This window comes from Pipra filicauda, unplaced genomic scaffold (genome assembly GCF_003945595.2).
Source record: "Pipra filicauda isolate LSUMZ 115617 unplaced genomic scaffold, ASM394559v2 scaffold101_size5749837_pilon, whole genome shotgun sequence".
NCBI lineage: Eukaryota > Metazoa > Chordata > Aves > Passeriformes > Pipridae > Pipra > Pipra filicauda.
Window position 1 is genome coordinate 3,513,340 of NW_024103452.1, and position 23,085 is coordinate 3,536,424.

Genomic DNA, 23,085 nt, shown 5'->3' on the forward strand with positions numbered 1-23,085 from the left:
AAAATCTACACCAGTACAGACATACAACTAGAGCAAGATGGAGCATTATGAATCTCAGACAGCAAGGGCACGTGGTGGTATCCACTGGGAAGATTAACCTCACTTGCCTTGTGCCAGGGATTTCCTCTTACTCCTGGCCTGAAGTTCCTATATTCTGCCTAGGGATAAGCATAGTACAGTTTTAAAGAGGATTTAGAAATAAGACTTCTGCTATTGCTAACAGGAGATGCATGACTAATTCCCAGTGCATGTGGTAGAAAGACGACCTGAGGGTCTGTTCTGTTTTCAGTTGCAGATTGATTTTATTTCAGAACCTAAATGGAACTCTTGAAAATCCTGAATTAAAAGCCTGATTTGGGTCTATTTTATTCAGATTGACCTCCCCTGTGGTGAGACTGCAATCCTCAGAAACAGGCAAATAAATTAACTCCCTAGACTTTCCCCTGTCTCTGCGTAGGTTTTGGCACCAGACCCAGGGAAGAAAAAAAACCAAACAACCAACTTTCATAATATTTCTTTCTGCAATCAAATAAGTCACAAAGTAATAACTGGGATGCAGCAAATGGATATTTTGTAATGATATATCATATATTTCTATGGTGAAATAAAAGGTACTACTTCACAAGAAGTTCATCACTGTATTTCAAAATAAGCAAATTATTATACATGTAGGAAGCCAAAGAATATTATTCTATAGTACATATTAGTTTTCAAGTTTAAATGGGTGGTGCACCATTACAGAATTACTAGCCAAACCATTTTCCCATTTTCAAAAATCTAAGTGGATGGGAATTTGTTATTCATATTTTAAAAAATCATACATAATCATAAATAATAACTGCAAGAAAAATGAAACTTAAATAAGAAAGAAAGATTTAATAGATAACATACTGATGATCTTAAAGGTCTTTTCCAACCTTAGTAATTCTATGATTCTATGATTAAGAGTCAGTGAATCTCAAATTCCCAGCTTCATACAGAAAAAAATTAATTACGTGACAAAGTGTGATTGACAGGTCCAAATGAAAATTCAGACTGCATGTGGCTCTAACAGTAATTGTCCCTCTCCCCTAGAGACAACAACCTGCTACTGTAAGAGGCAAGAGAAGTGAAAACCAATCCGAAGGAAGAATAAGCAAGTCAAATATTCAGTCATTGAAAACTATTCTGTGAGATCCAAAGAGCAATTCTTTGTTTCTCTTGGCATCCTACAAAACATACATAATAAAGGACAAAAAAATAAATCTGCTTCCCAAGGTGTAATTCAGTAAAAAAAAAAATTGGCTTCCAAGCAATAAAAGTTGTAAACTGTGTCTCATCCACTGTTTCTAAGAAGGATTTGTTGTCATACGTGTGTCGTAAATGTTCCCTAGCACACTGTGATGGAGACAAGGAATTGCAGATACTATTTTCAAAGTGTACAATTGTTCCCTAGTATAGTGGACACTGAAACCTCTATCAGGAAATGACAGGTTAGCTCCTGTGAACAGGAAGAAAAATGAAAACAGTGTTCTAGATATGTTATCAGTCTTTCCAGGGTTATAAAAATTGCTTGTAGATTATATTGTAAAAAGATAAAAACATAATTCTACATTGCTGAATGACTACATTCCAACCGCTCACTGTGTTCTGATGACACACGGACTTCGCAACTATAAAATAAAACCTGGTGATCATTTTGTGTTTGTTGGGAGGAAATCTGTGATTTTGAGGTATTCTCATGCTGTTATCTCATGAAAATTCCATCTGTAACTGAAGGTTACCCAGCCACACAAGAAGTTGATTTTTCTGACATAGATTTACAGTCTTCCTGGTAATTTTCTAGGCTTTCACATCTCTGGTAATAAATATAAAAGCCAGATCCAAAGAATCATGAACCATACATGTTGCACATGCAGTTGCCTCTCTCCAGAAATGTACATTTCTGTCTGTTAATTTCATTTTATTAGATACTAAAGTTGTACCTTTCCTATGGAAGTCATAATCTGTCTTCATTTTTAGATTGATGGGATGTACAGTAACATTACCTAGCATGCATTTTTAAGGGATAGAAGTGTCTTTAGGAGTACCACCTAAGATCTTAAATTCAATGTAACAACAAAACATTTTACATACTGTTGTGATGACAATCTTATATCAAAGTTCACATGGTGTTTATAGATATCCCAATAATGCAAGACAAGGTTTTATAACATCTCATAACAGTGAAGTATCAATTCTCTTCAAACAAAAGCAAAGGAAATGTCCTGTTAGTTCTCTGTAATCCTGCATTTTTGGTGCACTTTAGCACTTATTAAAGCCAGAATCCCAAAGTAATTCTCTAGGTCTGTCAGTCAAGCACACCATGTAAGAGTACGAGTTACGATGATTCTTTCCCCCATCATACTGACATTTCCATTTTCATCCCTGTGTCATTTATGGAAGCTGCACGCAACTGTGGCCATGAATTTTAAAAAGCTCAGGGTCACACTAGGGTCTCTTTCCTCTTGATGAAACTTTGAAAGAAGAAAAAGATTGCATACTAGAAATTAGGACCCTAAATTGAAAAAAAAAAAAATCAAAACTTAAAAATGTATGGATCCTATTTAATTTTCCTTTCCCCTTTTTAAAAACATGCAACCACTTTGAATGCTGAAATGTCTTCTTATTATATGAAGATTTTTGCTTGATGATGAACACAGGAAAAAGGAACTTATTTACATCTTGAAAGATAAATACTTCATTTTGAAATACAACTAATGAATCCTCAGCAGAATATGCATTTTTTTCCATAGTTTAGAAAGACTTTATGCAAATTCTCTGCTAAAGTCTGTTACTGCAATTCTAAAATGCACTGCATGCAGTATTGGTACTACTATCTCACACAGTATGTTATTTACCTGAACGGTATCTGATTTTTGGGATACTCAAAAATATTTTCAGAACTCACCTCTGCCTGAGGTCAAACAACATGTAAATAAGAGCTGTCAAGAATTGTTTATTTTAAATGAGAACAGTATAGAGAAAGAATGGATCAGAAAGTTAGAATATTTAAGAGTTTCATTTCATCTCATCTCCGGTTCCATTTGTGAAACTCGGATCCAATCCCAATGGATCTCTTTAACTGTGGCTCCTACTAATTCATAAAATGAATAGTATGTCTAATAGAGCACATCTCTGAAGTATTAGTGAAAGAAGTAAAAGTGACAGTAACCACAATCCTGCACTAAAAATGGCGGCAAAAATTTAGTTTGGAGGTTATTTGTTTTAAGAATGGGACCCAACTAATGAGCTTAGTATTAAAATATAAGATGGCTTTGTTCACATACTACTTACAGCCTTCATAAATATCTGTTGGTATGTGGACTGCTGCATGTTGGTAAGACGTTTGCCGTCGGAAAACAGGATCATCTTCAAATACCGGTCTGATTCTCTGGCTGCCAGATTCAGTGTCATTCTTTTCAGGCTTTTTAAAGAAAGACATGTAAAGGGCAAAATATTACAATATTGCTAAAAACAATTCCATTCACATTTGCCTCTTTTTACCTAAATGATTCATAGCCTTTCTTTCATTGCTAACATTTTGTATTTGTGTATAAACACAATCAGCTGCTCCAGGTCCAGGAATACTTTTGTATAGTTTTCTTTTAATTTCGAGTTATGCAATGAAAGTCAATGAAATGAAGACCCGCAAAAGAAAAGTAAGAGCCTAACACATGTCTAATTTTTTCATAAGCACATGTAATTTTTACAACTATAATGCAAGGCAAGTGCATTACCTTTTATTATGTTTAATATTTTGTACTGAATCTTAAATATGAACACCGTATCTTATTTTTTTCCTTCTGCAGATTATACAGTAAATCACAAACCTAAAAATGATACCACTCATATACGTTTCATAAATGGATTTTTGAGAAACTGTGGTGTAAATTCAGACAAAGAAAGGAAATTAAGCCTTCTTAGAACTTCTGACTGAATCAGGATTTGTTCACTGGTCTATTTTAACAATGAAATCTAATGTACTGGCTATATCTGACTGGGTGGAAGTGTCCCAAATGCTCAGGTGCTCACCATCACCTCTCTGTCTTAGGTTCCCATCCTCTCTTATCTGTCTGCACCCTGATACACATTTCTTGATTCCTTCCAAATGATTCAGTCAATTTGGACTAGTTCTTAAAAATTTTGAAAAGCAGAGATTTTTCTAACTCATTAGAAAAATTACATGGAGTGTGGAACCAAGGAGGTAGAGAAGGCCCAGGAGGAGGTGGCAACATCTTCACCTGTCTCAGCTGCAGCTGGAACAGGAGGCCTCACGACATGAGTCGACTGCCACTTAAAGCAATAACAAATCAACCACGATACTGAATGGTTACTCAGGCCAGCAATTGTAGGCAATTATAAGGATATTTTTAATACTATAGAGTCATCAGTTTCTAAAAATGTGTTATGCTTGATAAATAGTGCTGACAATGAAGCACCTGCTGGTCAGTCAGGCATATGTGTGCTGAAGCTATTCTGCTTATTATTATACCCTATCAAAGTATAGGCAGCTAAATTTTAACTTACCCACAAAGTCATCTAATGAACTCCCTATGTTTTCTCATCTGCTTCATCACAGGGTTACAGACAAATGGTTTACTAAATATAGATTCAAATGTTGCCTAAAATAAGCAGCAGTCTCAGATTGGTTTCAAGGAAGTGGTTTCCTTTGGAAACACAAAGGGCAGAACTCATCTAACCAGGGACATCCACTGTGTTCAACAACATAGCAGTGTTGTGCTCATCATCCCAGGCTGCCTTCTTAGGCAAGGAAGAGAAACGGTCATGTTTAGAGTACAATTCATCTCATCTTAATTAGATGCCTATTTTCCCATGACATAAATCATGCTTTAGAAGTGTCTCCTACTTTTGACTGATTGTAAATGTAGCCATAGGGCAAATCACCCAGATGCAGAAGTCTGCAATACAGCTGTCTAGAATTAGGTGAGATGGATCTCACAACACAAGTTTATTAAGTTTTGGTAGAAAAGAAGGTGGGTACTAATTCTGACTACTTTTATGCAGCACAGCTGCTATATTTTACACTAAGTTCACCTTGTTATTTAGTACCTAACCCCACTCTGGGGGTGGGCAAGAGATTGGGAGGGGTCATAGCCAAGACAGCTGACCCAAGCTGACTAAAATGATATTCCACAGCTAAGGATGTTGTGCTCAGCAATATAAGCTAAGAGAAAAGAGGAGGGAAGGCAGGCATTTATCATTAAGGCCCTACTTTGCAGGAAGTGTCTGGACATCACATGCTGATGGGAAGTAAGGAATAGATCTTTTTGTTTTCTATTGCTTCAATGTGTAGCCTTTGCTTTTCTTTATTAAACTGTCTTTATCTTGATCCACGAGCCTTTAGTGGTCTTATTTTCTCCCCTCTGTGCTGCTGGGGTGGGGGTGTGATAGAGAGGAATGTGACAGAGGACTTGGTGGGCAACTGGCAGCTGGTCCAGGTCAATCCCCCACAACCATTACACCTTACTCTGAACTGTGCAAACTGGAGCAAGGATGGGTACAATTTATGCATTATATAATTTGAAATATATGCATTCTGATAGCTTCAGACAATGTAATTTGGCTCAATTTTTACACAGAGTTTATTATTGTTGTTGTTGCTCATTTGTTTAGGGTTTTTTTGGGGGGCAGGGGTTTGTTTGGGGTAATGGTGGGGGGTTTTTTTGGGTTTTGGGGGTTTTTTGTTGGAAGAGGGTTGGTTTGGTTTGGCTTTTGTTCTTGCTGTTGTTGTTGTTGTTTTCCTCTATATTATCACACAGGACTTTTTCTTCCCTCGGAACTGGAATGCTAAACATTAAGCAAATTCTGGAGTCTTCTTCACAAATTATCTTTCAGCTTCATGCTGCTCAAAGTAATGAGTTTGTCTAGTTCTACAAATGCTATCTCAACAATCAATCATTCATGTGACAAAATTTCCCTCCTGCCTGAGAGTAATTTGATTTAAAAAAAAAATCCTAACTATTATTTCTGAAATTACACAACTACGAACTCAGTGCTTTCACAGATAAATTCAGAAAATAACTGAGAATCATCAGGGCACATTATTACAATAAAACACCAGAATGAGTGAATGTCAAAAGATTTCTTTCAACTAATTTTCCACAAGATATATTTGGGAGGGAAAGGGTATGGTAAAGAGAAAGGGGGTAAACATAATTATAGCATATCCTGAGTTGGAAGGGACTAGATAGGATCAGCAGAGTTCAACTCCTGGTCCTGTATAAGACAGTCCCAAGAATCACATCATGTGTCATATGGTCCATCCTAGCAGGTCTTGCACAGAAGTTTTCATATTACAATACATTTAGATTTTTGCTTGAAATTCCTGAAGCATCTGAACATAAAAGGATCATGTTTCTTCTTTTTGATATTTCAATTTCATTCCAATTAAGAAATACAACCTTTCAGTCTCTCCATTCACTCATGCTATGAAAGAAGATTCAAGTCTCCTGCCAAAATTTGATTAAACTTTGCTGAAAATTAAAGGGTTTAGTTAATAGACTTGAATGCCTTAAACTTTCAAACATAAAATCTACTTCTCATATCTCTAACAGCACACATGTCCAGGTGCCCCTAAAAAAGACTGTGATAAAGACTCGGTCTGTTATTCTTCATACCAATATTCCATGATACCAAAAAAACTCATTAATCTAAAAATTATTCTCAATTTATTAATGCAGGACAGTGGATCTATATCTACATAAACTAATGTAGAAGCTTCCTTAGTCTTCTTATTGACTTTTCCTGGGAGTATTTTGTGATGTACAGCTCTCATATCAAAACAAGGCATCAATCTGTCCCAAAACCCAAGACATCAAATGACAAAATTCTTTTAAAATTACATAGTTTCCCTTACACAGGAGTATTTTGTTCTATTAGATCTAAAGCTCTTGACTACTTCTGCACGCAACAGATAAGTATCAGAAGCATTTTATGTAAATTATTGTTGAACTCACTTGGGCCAGTACCTCCTGACCAGCACGACCAATGATGTGCCAGGCCTTACACATCAAATTTATACTGCATCCTTCTATAGAAAGTCAATCTATATAGTTTTCATTTGTCAAACTTATGAATTTCAAGTAGCTTACATTTAAATTAGGAAAAAAAATAAGGAATGGTTAAAAAGAAAACCCTCAATATTATTAATTATTTTAGTCTGGCATTTTTATTAAAAGCCCGACAGATTGTGGTGTCAGTTGGTACAGTTTAAATACCAAGTTAAACTTTGTTTTCAGGAAAGTAGCAAAATAAATATTTTGAAGGAAAGTGATCCAGCATGTGAATACAATTAAAATCTAACTCCAGCCAATTTCTCTCCCAAGACAGGAGCTGAAATGCAATCAATACTGGCACAGGAAAATCCCATGGGAGATAGTGGCTGAAGATTAATTTTCTATCTATTCAAACCTGGCCTTCCCTTATTGCATTACATTGTTACCTACCACTGACAGTCAGCAAAATAACTCACTCATTTCTCTGCAATGAATTTCCAGACTAATTTCTCTCTCCCTTGAGAGACAGCTAAAATCCATTTCTCTTTTCAGTTCACGTGCCATTTCAAGACTTTTTTTTTTTTTAACAAATAAAGTATTTTTTTCATATGTCTACCATTCATCATCAGAATAAAAGGAAATTGATATGGCAGCTAAAATTCGGATAAAGTGAGTTTTCCTGTAGCCGTTCTTTGTGATCTTTTCTAAATCGCTTTTGGCATGATCTGCAATAAACTGGGGGCTGCCTTCTGTGGTTTTTTTATAAGCCAAATACATAACAGAAATAATGCGACTTCTTTCTCAAGGGCTTTGTGAACATAAATTAATGTATATACATGAGATAACTGGGAGCTTTATGCCAAGAAGTATCACTGAAAGATGTGTCTAGAAAAGTAAATATCCATTAAAACAAAATCAAACCAGGTCATTTCAAGAAACTATGACATAGTTTAGCTGCCTATTTCATTGCAGCAGGACATATCCTGATAACTTTTTGCAGCATTCAGCTACTTTCCATCATCACAGCTATGAGAAGATGAGCAGATTTTGTATCTCTACTTTTAAATTTTCATTTAGTTGAAAAATACTGGTTACTGTGGAAATCAGAAGGTTTGTCTGCAAATATAAAACTTTTTTTTTTCTTGCAGCTGTTAAAAACTGAAGATCAGAAAGCTGATGTTAATTTAAAAAAAAATCATGAGTGAAACACGGAAAAAACCCACAAGCAAACTGAAGCAATCTTCAGTGGTTTTCTGAAGACAGACTCTTTTCAGGAACAGTGTAGAGTTGATCAAAGCATCAGAACAGATTTAGCTTCATGACAAAAGAATAATCTTTCAATTCCTGAATAGAAATCCATCCAGAAACAATGATACCTGCCTGCTTTCATACTTATGTAAAATAGGAACTAATTGGTTGGTACTATTTTCCATTGCCTTAGTATCCAGGGTCTGTCTCTACCATTGCCATTTTAGAGAACAAACGTGGAGATGAAATTATAATTGTTGTGGTTTTATAGACATCAAAATTCTTGCTCTGTGATTCCTTTCTGTCTTACCTTGAAATGAATAAAAAAAAAAAACTAACCTATTTTTCATCTTTAGGTTTCTGCCTGGTTTTTATTTGCTAATATCTGTTGAAATAAAGAAAATAAGCATAGAATTTCGCCTTCCTCTTTTTTTTCTTTTTTCTGTTTTACTCAATTTTGCTGTTTTGTTGGGTTTTTTTTCCTCCCTGAGGAAAGTAATGCTGTAGAACTACATACCCAGCACCTCCAACACAGCTTGTGGCCTGATTAAAATGTTACACGGGGCCTAACACAGAGAGTAGAACGAGATGTTGCTTGAAGCACACAGCTCAGCAACACGCCTGCAGCAAGCAAAGGATGGGAACACTTCTTCTAAGGATGAGATAGAGGGGAGTTAATTTTGAAGGGGCAGCTAGAACACATTTCTAATAGCCACAGCACTTTCACATCATTTTACGTAATGTAATGAGTGCATTGCCTTCTGATAACATTTGTTTATTTCCTTTTCAATAGCTGTGACTTTCCAGCTGCGGGAAAACTGCTGAGTGTGTTTCTGTGGTTGTGACAGAACTGCAAACAGTTTATTTTATTTTCATTGGTGTGTCAGTGGGGGGCTGCGGTCTCCACTCAGCTACTTGAAGATTTTAAGTAAAAGTGGCATCCTTCTGTTTACTCTTAGGGACAAAACTCAAGTAAAAGAGTTACAAATAAAATAAGAAAACAGTTGGCTCAGAACTGAAATATTCTTACTTTATTCTAACTTTATACAACAAGGAGGTGTTAAACATAAGAATATGAACATATGCATGTTCACGTGCATAAGAATAAACATGCATAAACATAAGAATATATATATGAATATATGTAGGGTCTGGTTAGATTCAGAAAGGAAAGTAGTAGGGAATTTAGTAGGGAAACAGTTTTATATTTGCATCCATCAGTATGTTATGCTCAAGGGCCATTATATTTAATGTAGATGCAAGATGCTTTCAGTGCTTTATGTGTTTCCATATGCTTCTAATGCATCAATTGGTTAATGTATGTCAGTAAGAAAATGAATGGAACTCTGGATTGAATAGTTATATTTTAAAAAATTAAAAAAAAAACTTTTACAGGTCATTTTATTTTCAGTGTTCTGCCAACTGAGTAATTTCAGTATGTATCAAGTATAGAGAAAAAATAATTTAAAAGTATTTATTTGCTTCTTAAGCTATTTTTTGAATGTAACAATCTTTGGGTAATAATTTCTATACAGCTACTTACAGGCTTGTCTACTATATACAAAACGATATGATATTTTATGGATGGTTCAAAACCATTTGGGGAGGTTATGCATTCATTTATCTGACTTTATGGTTCACACCTTCTGATCAGAACTTTTAGATACACATAAAATTATTATTATAAGTCTCGAACATAACAATGTTTTCTTTTTATTTGTATCCCAACCTATTCACAAAATTCATTGCATCATGACTTTGGTTTCATGAATAAATGAATCCTTTATGTAATTAATTTATCAAATGTAAGGACCTGGAAATCTGGGAACAGGCTTTTTAGCAGGGACTCTTGAGATAAGACAAGGGGAAATGGTTTAAAACTAAAAGAGGGTAGATTCAGCCTAGATATAAGGAAGAAGTATTTAGCTATGACGGTGGTGAAACACTGGAACAAGTTGCTCAGAGAAATATCCCATCCCTGCAAACATTCAAGGTCGGGTTGGTCTGGGCTCTGAGCAACTCGATCTGTCCCTGCTCATTGCACAGGGTTGGACTGGATGAACTTAAAGGTTCCTTTCAATCCAAAATATTCCATGACCCTATAAAAACCTTGTAGCATTTCAGTTAACTTCTTGTAACATTTCAGTGAATTACATATTAGAAAAACAGATGAAAACGATTGGGTTTTCTTAATTTCTTCATGTGGAGGGATTTTCAAAACAGAAATCCAAGGTTCTGGAGATCCTCTTCTGTTTGAAAGATTAAAAGATAGTAATAGAGGAATTAGCAAAATTGTAACAGCAATTCTTTCAAATTTCTAATGATTATACCAGAATTTTATCATCAATGATGTGAAAAAAAAATGCTGAGAGCACTGATATTATTTATGTTTTGAATCATACTCACACGACCTATCCTTGCATTTTATAGCTATAGGTAGCAAATCACCAAATAAAACTTCTATACAATTTTGCAGGTAGGAAACTGAAAAAGACAGCCTGTTTGGAATGATATGATGAACAATTACCCAGCTAGAAAAGGTAGGCAACACATGACAAGTATTAAAGAAGGAGGTCCATGGTAGACTAGTGGTCCAAATGGGAGAGAACATGGCAATATATCATACTAAAAATTCAACTCTATTTAGCAGTTTTCCCAGAGAAGCAGGATTACACACCTGCATAGATTTATTCTTTTTACCTGAAGATAATTATTCAAATTCCTACCGGACCTGCCAAAGGGCACTTGCTCCACTTTGCAAGCCAAGACCATTCCTCCATCTCCTTGATTCCTGCTTGAAAACTAAAATGCTAAATTGCCTGAGCCAGCCTGTTTAAGCAACTAATGACCAATGAGTTCGGGGAGATCACCTACTCTGATTTGAAGAGGCAGAGATTTTATTTTGTAAGTGTCCCGACAAGGTAAGGCTAAGGAGGTTAGGTCAGACAGCAGGGTGAGGTGCTGAAAATCTGAAACCACCACAGCATATTAGCAATTGATGTAATTTACCTTAAAGGGACCTGTGCAATCAGCTTGTTTTTCCTAAAACTGACATGATATTTTAGTAAGTTAGGATATGTATTTCTTCAAACCTTGATTTCTTATTTAATAATCACAAAGGAATTAAAAGCTATGTTCTTTTCTCATTATTACAGATTATATCTGACCTTCACTGCAAATCTGCACAAAGTCTGCTGTAGCAACATCAGTATGCAAAAAATTCATTTCTGTCCTGTCCTATTTTCTGCTGAACTGCAATGTCAGATAAAATGAAATGTGTATTTTAAATATTTAAGCACATAAGAAGTATAAGACATATTTATCTTCCTAAAGATAAATGTGACACTTTCCCACCTCCAATCCCCACAGTGTTTCAAGGATGATTGAGAGCTGCCTCATAGTGACATCAGTACCCTTGAATCCATCTCAACTGGTCCCATGGACATGTGTGTGTATGTCTGATTACCCTCAGTGGTCCCTAATTCCATCCCTTCCATTCCTGAAGGTTCAGGCAACATCACCATAGCCTTCCTGGGTTTTGCATCCTGGTCTGGGATAAATCAGGGTTTCAGGACAAGGTATTCACTAAGAGTGATTTTCCTATCTGCCCTTAAATTACCAGGTGTTGCACAGAACTGCCTACTTCAGCATTGACTATAATAGGGGTTTGACTGGATAAAATAATATCATTAATCAACACTAGAAATATAGGGCCATATTAGAAGAAAAGCACATCTTTAACTGATTGAAGTGTTACTAGGAGTTCAGAAAAGCCCAGTTAATTATTAAACTAAAAAAAATCTTCTAAAATTCATAGACTCCTTCATTGTTCTTTCACATCACTCAAATATGTAATAAAATAAAATTAAAATATCCATTATTGACAAAAGTTCCATAGAATTCTTAGTCATCTAAAATTTCAAGACCAAAATGCACTCTAGAGAATTTAGATTTTTCATACATCACCCAATTAAATTTCAAACTAGGAACTGTTCTACACTTATTGGAATAAATTGCCCTGTCTACCTTTTACCATCCCCACATCTGATTAAAGATCATATCCCTGGAGAGCAAGAACTGTTAAATCATCTTAATGCTTCATTGGGAATTAGTTATAATACCAACTGAATGTGAACATTTAATTAATTTGATTTTTTTCATCTGATGCAGTTGTCTTTGCCATGCTTTGCTAAGCCATCAACTGATCCTGCTTCACAGTGTATTCTTATCTTCAGTCACACTGGTTAGGTCCAGATTTTGCACATCCTGCAACATACTAATTGGTTATTGCTCCTGCTTCTTAATTTGTACCATCTTCTGTGTCAATAACAACATTAATAGGAGCACAGAACTGCTTTGAGAAGGTTGGACTACATGACCTCCAGAAGCCCTCCTAATCTATTTTTTCCCCCACTAATGGGGCTCAAAGCACCATATAAACATCCCTTGCTAATTCACGCTCACATAAATTTAAGGCAGCTTTTCACTAATGAAATGGTAGCTGTATCTAGGTAGATAAGAGCTGTAGGTAACACTAAACCATGCACTGACCTATGGACCATTGAAATTCCCTGCAAACTAAATGCCATATAATAATTTAAGTAACACTATGTAAGACTATTTATATGTTTTTTTAAAAATGCTAGTATGGTGAAATCTTAAAACCAAAATAAATTAGAAGAATAGCATTCACAGAGATTAAGGGAAATTTAGAAGGATATTCTGCCCAAGAAAAGAAGCACATCAGAAGAAAACAAAGAAACACAAACAAACAAAAAGAAAATACAAATAAAAGGGAGAAAAAACAGGTCAACCTATAGATTTTGAAAGAATTTTTAAAAAGTCAGTAAAATAAAATGCTTAGGTAAAAGGTCAGCTGAAGCCAAGTTCAAATGTTTTTAAGATCTGGACAATGTGATTTCCCACTGAATTAAAACTTATTTGCAATACACTCCATAAAGAGAGGAGTAAGAATACCTTTAACGCACCTTTTCACATACCAGTTCTAAAACCCATGGAAGATTTCAAGTCTCAAGACAGAAGCAGAAGTACAAATGGTCTTTCACAGCCACGTGGGCAAGAAACTGAAACAGGCTACCCAGAGAAGTTATAGATGCCCCATCCCTGGAAGTGTTCAAGACCAAGTTGAATGGGGCTTTGAGCAACGTGGCCTAATGAAAAGTGTCCCTGCCCATGGTAGCAGGGTTGGAACGAGATGATCTTTAAGGTCCATTCCAACCAAAACAATCCCATGAATCTGTGAAATGCTTTTGAGATGAGCTTAATTGGTTACAGCATCGTGGTAATAATGCCAGGGTTGCAGATTCAATCTCTGTACGGGCCACTTACTTAAGAGTTGGACTCGATCATCCTTGTGGGTCCCTTCCAACTCAAAATATTCTGTGATCCTGTGAAGCTAAACCCCAAACTGCTTCCTACTTAACCCTACTCAAGGCATGACTCAGGTGCAGAACTACAGAGTAAATGACCTTGCATGAAATGAGAGGATTAAATTCTGAAGCTCTGCTGCTTTACCATACTTACGGCATGTACTGCAAGTCAGAGATGTTAATTAGGAGAATTTCAGGAGAAGGTAACACTGGATACAATAAGCAGGCCTTAAACTCCACAGAATAGATTGATCATCCACTTACAAACACGTACAAATTAAATAGTGATGATATTAGATATGGCTGTCCTCTTCAATCTATTTTTTTTCCATCTGTTCTCCAGAAAACAACAGGGACAGAACATGTTGTGGATGGGTACAGAACTGGGTATACATTGGGTATACAAAGGCCAGGGAAAGTGATCTGGCCCTTTGCAGATTACATAGGTCAGCTCAGAAATGCTCTTATTTTCAGTCAGGGGCAGTGCAAGAAAAGGTAAGGAACTGCAGTTCAGATCACCTACACTACAGGGAACTCCCTGAAAATTCCAAAATAGTGTAATGTGTAGATTATTTTCTGTTTGGTGAAGTATTTGGAGTCATAAACCACTCGAAAGGTATCTCCACGAAAGGCAATATGATGTTATGTTTCTGAGTTAAGCAGCATTTCATCTGAGGAAAGCAAAATGATATATTAATCTCCAATCAACTCATAATAATTGTATACAGTTCCCAGAATGGGGATTCCAGTGTGTCTCCTTTGTTCCATATACAAATTGAATATTGAAACAAATTTTGTAATTATAATATTTACCTCTAATTTCAGCCATACTTATGAGGAAGGCCTTCTTTGGTCATTTTTTCAATCTAACAAATGCACAAGCAGCAAATCAACAGAATCACAGAGGATACACCCACCAGCACATTGTCTTTGCTAGTTTTTTTTTTTACCTTGAACTTGAAAACATGCCTTGAAGATTTTGGTGACTTACATATCTTGAGTCTAAATATTAAGTCTTATTGAAATATTTAAGTGCTCCATTCCAGGATTCTTGACATGACTTGCAATTTTCAAAGCCTACTTCCATCTTCTATCAGTCATGTGAAAACATCAGATGAAGTCATTTCTTTTGTTTTGTACCGCTAAAAATCTCAGTGTGACCCACACGTTTCAAGGTGATGTGTCAGAACACTCGTACAACATGTCAGAACACTCATATAACATTTCTATCTGTAATCAGGCAACAAAGGGCTTGCTAAAAATCACTGCTTCAAATGCTATAAACATCCTATGACAGGTTCAGCTTTTGGTGTCGCTTTTATTTACCAATAAACAATTACACTGCATTCACTGCAACTGTTATCACTCATGAATTTGATATTAGTAGGAAATACCCTAAAGCAAGAGATTTTCCATTAAACTGATGAATCACTAGCTTTGGGGCTGAATTTTGATCTTTGATGTGGCACAAACTTAGCCTCCACGGGGAGACTTCAAGCACTGCTCTTTTGTGCAAATGTGCCTTCAAGGTAGGATTCTCTGCATTAAGAACATTCTCATCTTTTTTTAGGACACTGACAACTACAGTTATCACTCTTGCCATTATTATTTCATAACTCTGTTTCACAGGTAGGAGATAGCTTTGGGGCAGTCATTTATTTCATTATCATGTATTTTTCATTGCAAGCTTGAACATATATTCATTTGGGAGAAGGGAAGACTTGCACAAATTTGAATAAAGAAATATAAACCTGACACCTATTTTTTTAATCATAATACTAAAAAAAAAATAAATAAAAAGAAGGAAAAAACAAGAACCCCTGCTCCCTGTGGCAATAGATCATTATAATTTCAATAGGAAGCTCAAAGAAATGGCTTTTCACCCTATGGATTGGACTCAAGCTTACCTATAATGCCTTGAAATGGAAAGAACCGACATGTTTCCCAGTGATACCTGATAAAGGCACACATTCCTCAGTAAACAATGCAAAAAGTCTTGGTACTAAAGCAGACAATGTCAATCATGACCTCACTATCAGTTCCAACCCTTGTTTTCCAAAGAATGGCATCCAAATCACACTGTTAGATAAAATAGGATTCCTGATGTGAGAAAGAAATGTGCACAGCAAGAACACTGGAATATGCATTTTCCTAAAAGCTCTGGAAGTCAAAGTACCATGAAATTACTAGAATTAATAACAATATGTCATCTTGTATTGGGAAAAAAAAAGGATGAAAATGAGATGAAAGATAAAAACATAAAAATAAAATGCTTTTTGCTATCTTATAACAAAATTCACTTCTATAACAGAATCTTCACTACAGCAAGAAGTGCATATTTTGGCCATAATATTATTTTTATTATACACTGCAGTGCAAGAGAAACAATTCCTTAAAGTATAACCAAATTGCTACATTAAAAAAAAGATTAAGTATGGATCTACCTTTTTATCGCAGTTCATTTTCAAACATATTAATTAAAATTAAATTTTTTAAACATATGTTTCAAAGTAAGTATGTCCTATGATATCTAGAATATAGTAACTTAAAAGAGAGACATTTAGGAACTTGTTGAATATTTGAGAAGCAGAGGACAGAGACTTGGAATACTCTCAGGGATCAGAAAGTACAACTACTATGAAGTTCTTTCTAAAAATGGAAATAAGTTAGGGAATCTATGAGATTCTATCAATTTTTCCCTCCTAGTTTCATAAAATTTTAGGTTTATTATAGATTAATTATTAATTCCAAGTACTACATTCCAGTAATAAAAGATATAGGTTAATATTTTAATCAAAATGAAAATGTAGTTGAAAAATATGACATTTATTACAGATTTGTGTTCTAATGAAACTTCTCTAAGGCTTTAAAATGTCTCTATACAAGTGCATCAACAGTCTTACTCTGACAGTCTTTCATTATAAAAGATATAATTTATACTAGCAAAAATCTTCTTTCTCTCCTGTAGCTACCTAAGAGGAAACTACTCTCTCAAAATATCTCCTTTGTCTATATAAAAAAGGGCTAGAATAGGGCATTTGTCTGTATAGCTAATACCCATTACAGTGAGAAACCAAAACAAACAAAACCTCAGTAGAACCCATGTCATATCGATAAGATTTAGAATAAGTGGCACAGGTGCAGATCAACTTCTCAAAGAGTTCAAATGCAAAATACCTCCTCCAAATATCAGTCAACCAATATTTCAGTCTATTTACAAGTTTGGTCATTAGGCCATTTCAGTATTATGATTCTCCAAGAATGTACAAAATTTTGTTAAAAACAAGAGCTAACTGATGTTTTCCAACGAAATTTTCACATGCATAAATCTATCACATACCATCAAGAGATGTAACATTAAACACAAAATACGAGAACTAGGTATGTAAATATATGTAAATATCTTGACCTGCTGAAAAACCCTAGTAGATTCAGACAGAGAAAAAAATAAATCTAAAAATAGCTGCAACTTACATGAAGAATAGCAACAATAAAAATAAGCCCTGAAGAAATATGCTGTATGTACAACAGCTACTCGTTGGCACTTTCTTGACTGCAAGGGACTGCAAATCACAGTTATCGTCAAGTTATCTAACTACACTTTCCAATCTCCATGGCATACACTTTGCCCAGTTACTCATCATAAATGAGAATAGCTAGGGCAAATTCTTTATGACTAATTTTAACAATTTTTCCATCACTGAAGTAGTAAAGGACAAAGAGAAGATGAAAAGAAACACAACACATCCTAATTGTGACTGTAATGTCAAACTGTATTGATTATCATATAATGAGGGCAGAGGGAATAAGAGACCTAAAGAAGCTAAAGTTACTCTCGGTAGTCTGCCGTATCATAAAAACAGGCTAGATTCTCTACAGTTTAGCACTTAAGCTCATCCTAAATTATTTGAGACAAATTTCTCATTGGAAATGCCTATCCTTCACTCTCTGTGAAATACTGAAAAGTCACTAGCTTTAACTCAGAAAAAAAAATGATACTTTGAAATCCACCGGTAGCTAAACCCAGATAGTAGGATATTGATTTTCTTATTTGTATGCTGGCACCCAGATCCAGTGAAAGCACTGAGATAAAACTGCACTTACATATGCAGATAAAAGGGAGCTTTCTAAAGGTATGTCTTATCAGAGTAAAGTCAAAAAAGCCTTGAAAAGCTAGAGGAAATCTTTATCTGTCAGATGACATGTAAAAGCAATCCCTGTCCCAGCTTTCTCTGTAGTGTCAGGGCAGGTCATTACATTCAGTCTCACTTTTCAATCCAGCAACTGGCAGCTGTTGGACTTGCAGAAACCTGGCATCACCCTTCCAGTCTCCTGAAAAGTCTCTTTATACCTGTAACCTTTGAGACTTGATCACTGGAGTCTCTCAGCTCCAGACTCTCCTCCAAACTGACCATATTCAGATGCCATTTCCCCCTCAAAGGTTCCTCCTGACCCAAAATGCAGCTCTTGAGACATTGCCTTACAGAGGAAACTTTTCTGATGTTTAGCTACAAAATTAATAAAATATTACGCTTGTGTAAATTAAATCATTCTACTATTTTTCAATATATACTATGAGGGGAAAAGCCAGAAAACTCCTGAATTCTTCTGGTCAGAGCTAAAAAAAAAAAGATAGCATTTCTTAGATCAAATTTGGAAAAGGCTCAAACTTGGTTACAAGTAAATCTGGGATAATTCATCAACAGACTTCGTTTTCCTAAATTAATCATAGCTGCACATAAAAGCAAATTTTGCAACCCTTGACACCATAAACTAGTAGAAAAGGCAAGACTTGTGTAAGGGTACAAGTAGAGACGCAATAAACTTCGAGTGCCACTGTCAGCATGCCTCTAAATCTCCAAGTGTCTTCTTGGGAAGAAGCAAACCCACCAGCAGCATGCCTCTTAGGTAACCGTTCTGTTCTCTGCTCACTGCTGCCCTGTAATTACTTTGAGCATAACTTCATACTAAAAAAAAAGAAAAAAAAGTTTGAAGGGTGGAAATTATTTCTAAAATGTTTGTTAAAACATGATGGCAGGATTTTTTTTTTAAAATATGTACATTCACAACTAATTATCCTTTCTTATTTTTAAAATGGTTTTCAACTTGATGTAGATATTTTCATCCTTATTTATAATGCTCTAACTCAATAGCTGCCTTTATGCTACAGGTTAAGCTCAAAAGGAGATAATATTTTAAAAAATTATTCCAAAATAACAAGGTATCACTGCATTAGGAATAATTCCTAAACCACGTGGCACAGACAACTTATCAGTTTTAAGAGATACAACTGGCTGCTCCCAGTTAAAGCCTAGGGAGTAAGACTTACAGGGAAACTGTAGACTTCCAGTGTGGTGTGGCTGGTTTCACATTAAAGAAACATTGCTTTATTTGTAATACTTAGTCCTTTAAGTCAAATCACTGAAAAATTTTCAATCTTCTTTTCTTTAGGCTCTTGTAGCTTGTGCAGGAAAGAGTTTATGAGACCATGACAAGAAGTTACACTAAAAAATTTGGGAAAAGAGCAAGATGCAAAGAGGAGATGAGAAGGAATCTATAAACAAGACATGGAATCGTTATTGGAAATAAAATGGAGACTAGCATAAAGAAGAGGAAAGAACTGAGCAGTAAAAATTAGTATAAATAGGGTGGTGGTACAAAGGATAAGAAGTGAAAACAGACAAAGCAATATGAAAACTAATGGGAAAGAGCATCTTAATGTGGTACCACTCGGTTGTCCAATAAAACACTGCAGCATTTGTCCAAATACAACAATAAATTGACACTTGCAAATTAAAGTGCACAGCACAGGCTACAATAGATCAAAATGAAAGGGTTCTTGGAAAAGGACAGTGAATGAAAACCTGAGAGACCTGTATTAAATTACAGGTTTGGCCATTATCTTCCTATGAGATATAAAAAATGGGAATATAATGCCTCCTACCTTGTTGTGACAATAAAACTCATTAATTACCATGAAGTGCTCCCACATTACAGACAGCATTGGGGAGGGGAAATAAGTAGAATCTAATTGCTGTTGCAGGATAAAGAGTACAAAAGGTCTATTACTGATTGATGGACTACGGGGTTACAAATTGATCATTTTATCTGAGACTGAGAAATCCAAAGGCCAAAGAATGATTGACCTTCACATTCTTGTTTGTTTTTTAAGTCCAAGAAAACACAGTGATTAGATTCAAAAAGGCCCACTGAGACAGTAGAAGAAAAATGAGAGAAGAATCTCCTGAATGTGGTATGTAAACAGGAAGAAGGAAAGCAAACTGTACTGCAGCATATACAGAAAAATACACAGAGTTTAAGTTTAAGAGGATTGCTCTTCTGATAAAGTTGTAATTCTAAAAGGATGAGTGGAGACAAATTAAAACTGGTGGGGAGGACCGGTGAGATTAATTTCTTCTCCATCCAAAAGTTAAGATCTAAGAGTCTGTAATAGAAACTGGTCAACAGAGAGAAATACACATCTAGATTCAGCTGACCTTAGACATCTGTCTCAGAACAAACTGAACAGCTCTCTAGAGGTACCCACAGGGACTAGCTTAGATGTCTAATCTAAAAAAAATAAATTTCTGCTGCTAATTATTCTTAATTGTACTGAAAAAGGAATATAATATCATTTCCCATGAATAAATGAAGGCTCGCTGCATGGACAAGGAAAAAAATATGGACTTAGAGGCAGAAAAGCATGGATGGCAAAAGCAGTTTTACTGACCAGTGCTTCAGAGATGATTCTCTTAAAATCTCTTGATTTCAAAAAAAAAAAGAAAAAAAAAGAAAAAAAAGAAAGGCTGTCGAGCATTTTTTTCAGGCAGGACCAGGGAGAAGAGTCTGTAGTGTTTGCATACATATTTGAGACCTGGATGAACCCAATATTTAAGCACTGTAATTCTGTTTCCAGAAGTGATCAGCACCTGCCATTCTAGTGACTTTAATGAGAACAGACAAATATCTTTCAAATTTAGGTTACTTTTTATGAAGTTTACCTAAAACATGCACATTTTAAAACTCAGGACAGTCTGGTTTGTTGTATTTGGATTCAAGTACTCATAACTCTATATAAGCATATATAGTAGTTCTGCTTGACATGATCTATGTATCTTCTTTAATTGCCTTACAGCAGAGGCATCAATTATAATAGTGATGCCATCAATCTCTAAAGAATACTTGATTAAAAAGTGCAAATGAAGCATGCTGGCAATTCTGATTAATACATTTAAAATATTTTTTCTACGGTTTTATAAATTAAATCTATAATGAAGACAAGCAGTTGTATTATCTCAAGTGAAGGTGAGGATAACTTGTATTCTCCCCAGAAGACATAAAGATTTTTAACAGTTAATGGCAGATAGGAGAGTTCAAACCTCTTAAAGGAAGAGTTTTAGTAAACCAGGAATTGAAGTATCATATATTTAGTTTAAATATTGTGACTGGATTATCAATTTCCCCAAAGCTTGCTACAGTCAAATAAGCAACAACAAGGTGCATGAAAATAATTGTTCAGTAGCATTTTACATCTGCCTTCTCCTCATGTAAAAAATTTCTTACAAACAATACAGAACACCATAACATGAGCTTGGAAAATAAGACCAGAAAATGGCTCCTTCAGAGTAAATTATTTACATTTATCATTTTGATTCTCCAGACCTGTAATTATGGTTTTATTACATTTCAAAAAGTGAATGATACTGCTGTATGCATCTTTATTCTCTCAGCACATACTCTGACTGATCAGTAACCCAAGCTACATGAAAGGAGACAGACATTGAGAATTAGAACATAAAACATTATCTGGCTCTTGAGGAGAATTTGGAGACATTTTTAAGTTTCTTGCTTTCTTGCTTCTGCAAAATATTTAAATGCTAGTCTTAGAGTTTCATTAATATTTTCAATCCCTTAATTTTCAAGGATTACAAGTTAATTTACAAGTAAATCTAAGATTTACAAAAGGAAATGAAATTAAATGAAACATTACTTACATCATTCTGATCATCTTTTGCATTGTAATAGATTATATCATTATTCTGTAAGAGAAAGAAAAGTAATTCTGTTAGTTTGAAAGGCGAGAATAAATTTAAGTAACAATACTCTGTACTATTGTAAAATACATTTTGAAATAAAAAACACAGTTCTTTATGTATTCTCTTTGAAACAAGACAGACTCAGATCTTTGCTTGTTCTCTGTTGTGTGTCGTATTTGTCATGCTCATGCTTATGTTCATACATTTAATGCTTCTTCCTTGGGAAGCTACATAAGTCACCCAAAACACAGCTAGAAAAGTATGGATAACATTGGACAAACTCGAGAGCTCATAAAAGACTTCCATAAGTTGTTTCTGTTACATACATGTGACTTCCCCTGTGCAATTAGGTGATTTATGCACCATGACATCCAGCAGACAACAGATACAGCGACGCATGGGCGTTGCTAAGTGGGTTAAGTATTTGTTGCACACACGTTTATTCTTCTATTCACCTCCCACGGTGAAAATACAATCTGCGAAAATACATCACAGCAGTCTGGCTGTGGTAGTGGAGAGCAGATCCTGGCAGCTCTGTAGAAACACTGTACCATGTAATTCAAGTAAAGCAAAGAAGGAGAAGATTGCTAGTTTCCATTACAGAATCAGTGAGAAGCTTCATTCAGCAGTTTGAAAATTGGGCTATTTCCTATGGAATACAGTTTTGTTTTCTCTTGAAATACTTCTGAACCATTTAACAGCCTCGAAGACTTAGGTTCGCTGTAGTAGCTTTCCACCAAATAGAATTGCTGCAATGTGCCCAACAGCTTTTCATCAAAATCAAGCAATTGTTATGTGCATTTCTCTATTAAATAGTATGGACATAGTATTTTTAAGTCCCTTCACAGATTTTGAATAAATAAAGGAGAAATTACATTTCTTCATGTCCAGCAGCGTGTTTAAAATATTACTTGCACTAAAAAAGTGCCATGACATGTACTACAAGGTAAAGCACTTCACCTTTATAAACCATCGTTTTCCTCACTCCATAAATAATGACATCATTTATTCTTCTTTGTGACCTTTTAGAGAGTCAGACATGAAATATATTACAGATGAGCTAAATGCCATTTGAGGTAAATGCTATTAACATGAACTCATGCTTTTTGCTTTTCCCTCAAAATGCATTTTTCCATCAAGATGCTGTTCTATCCACAGGTCAGTTGGTTTTGTATTGGTATCTGGATAATGAAGCCAGATACAAGGGTGTGGTAGTCACAGGAGGAAATTCCTTTAATCATTAAAGACTAATGATGACTGATAAGCTAATTGTTTATTCACTGGATTATTATAAAGAAACGACCATATAATGCTGTGGAAGCCTCAGAGTGTGTCGGAAGAGGCAAAAGATTCTATTTTCTTTGGTTCCTCTTA

At 35.2% G+C, this 23,085-nt stretch overlaps 1 protein-coding gene across 2 annotated transcripts in view; it reads right to left on the reverse strand.

Annotated features, from left to right (window-relative positions):
- Positions 1 to 23,085, reverse strand: part of CACNA2D1 (calcium voltage-gated channel auxiliary subunit alpha2delta 1) — a 379,138-nt gene that overhangs the window by 157,795 nt on the left and 198,258 nt on the right. For both annotated transcript variants that reach the window (XM_027711461.2, XM_039388463.1), the window contains exons 5-6: positions 21,670 to 21,714; positions 3,316 to 3,445 (exon numbers count right to left, since the gene is read on the reverse strand). In XM_027711461.2, coding sequence (XP_027567262.1) covers positions 3,316 to 3,445; positions 21,670 to 21,714 — 175 coding nt within the window. The remainder of the gene's footprint in view (positions 1 to 3,315; positions 3,446 to 21,669; positions 21,715 to 23,085) is intronic.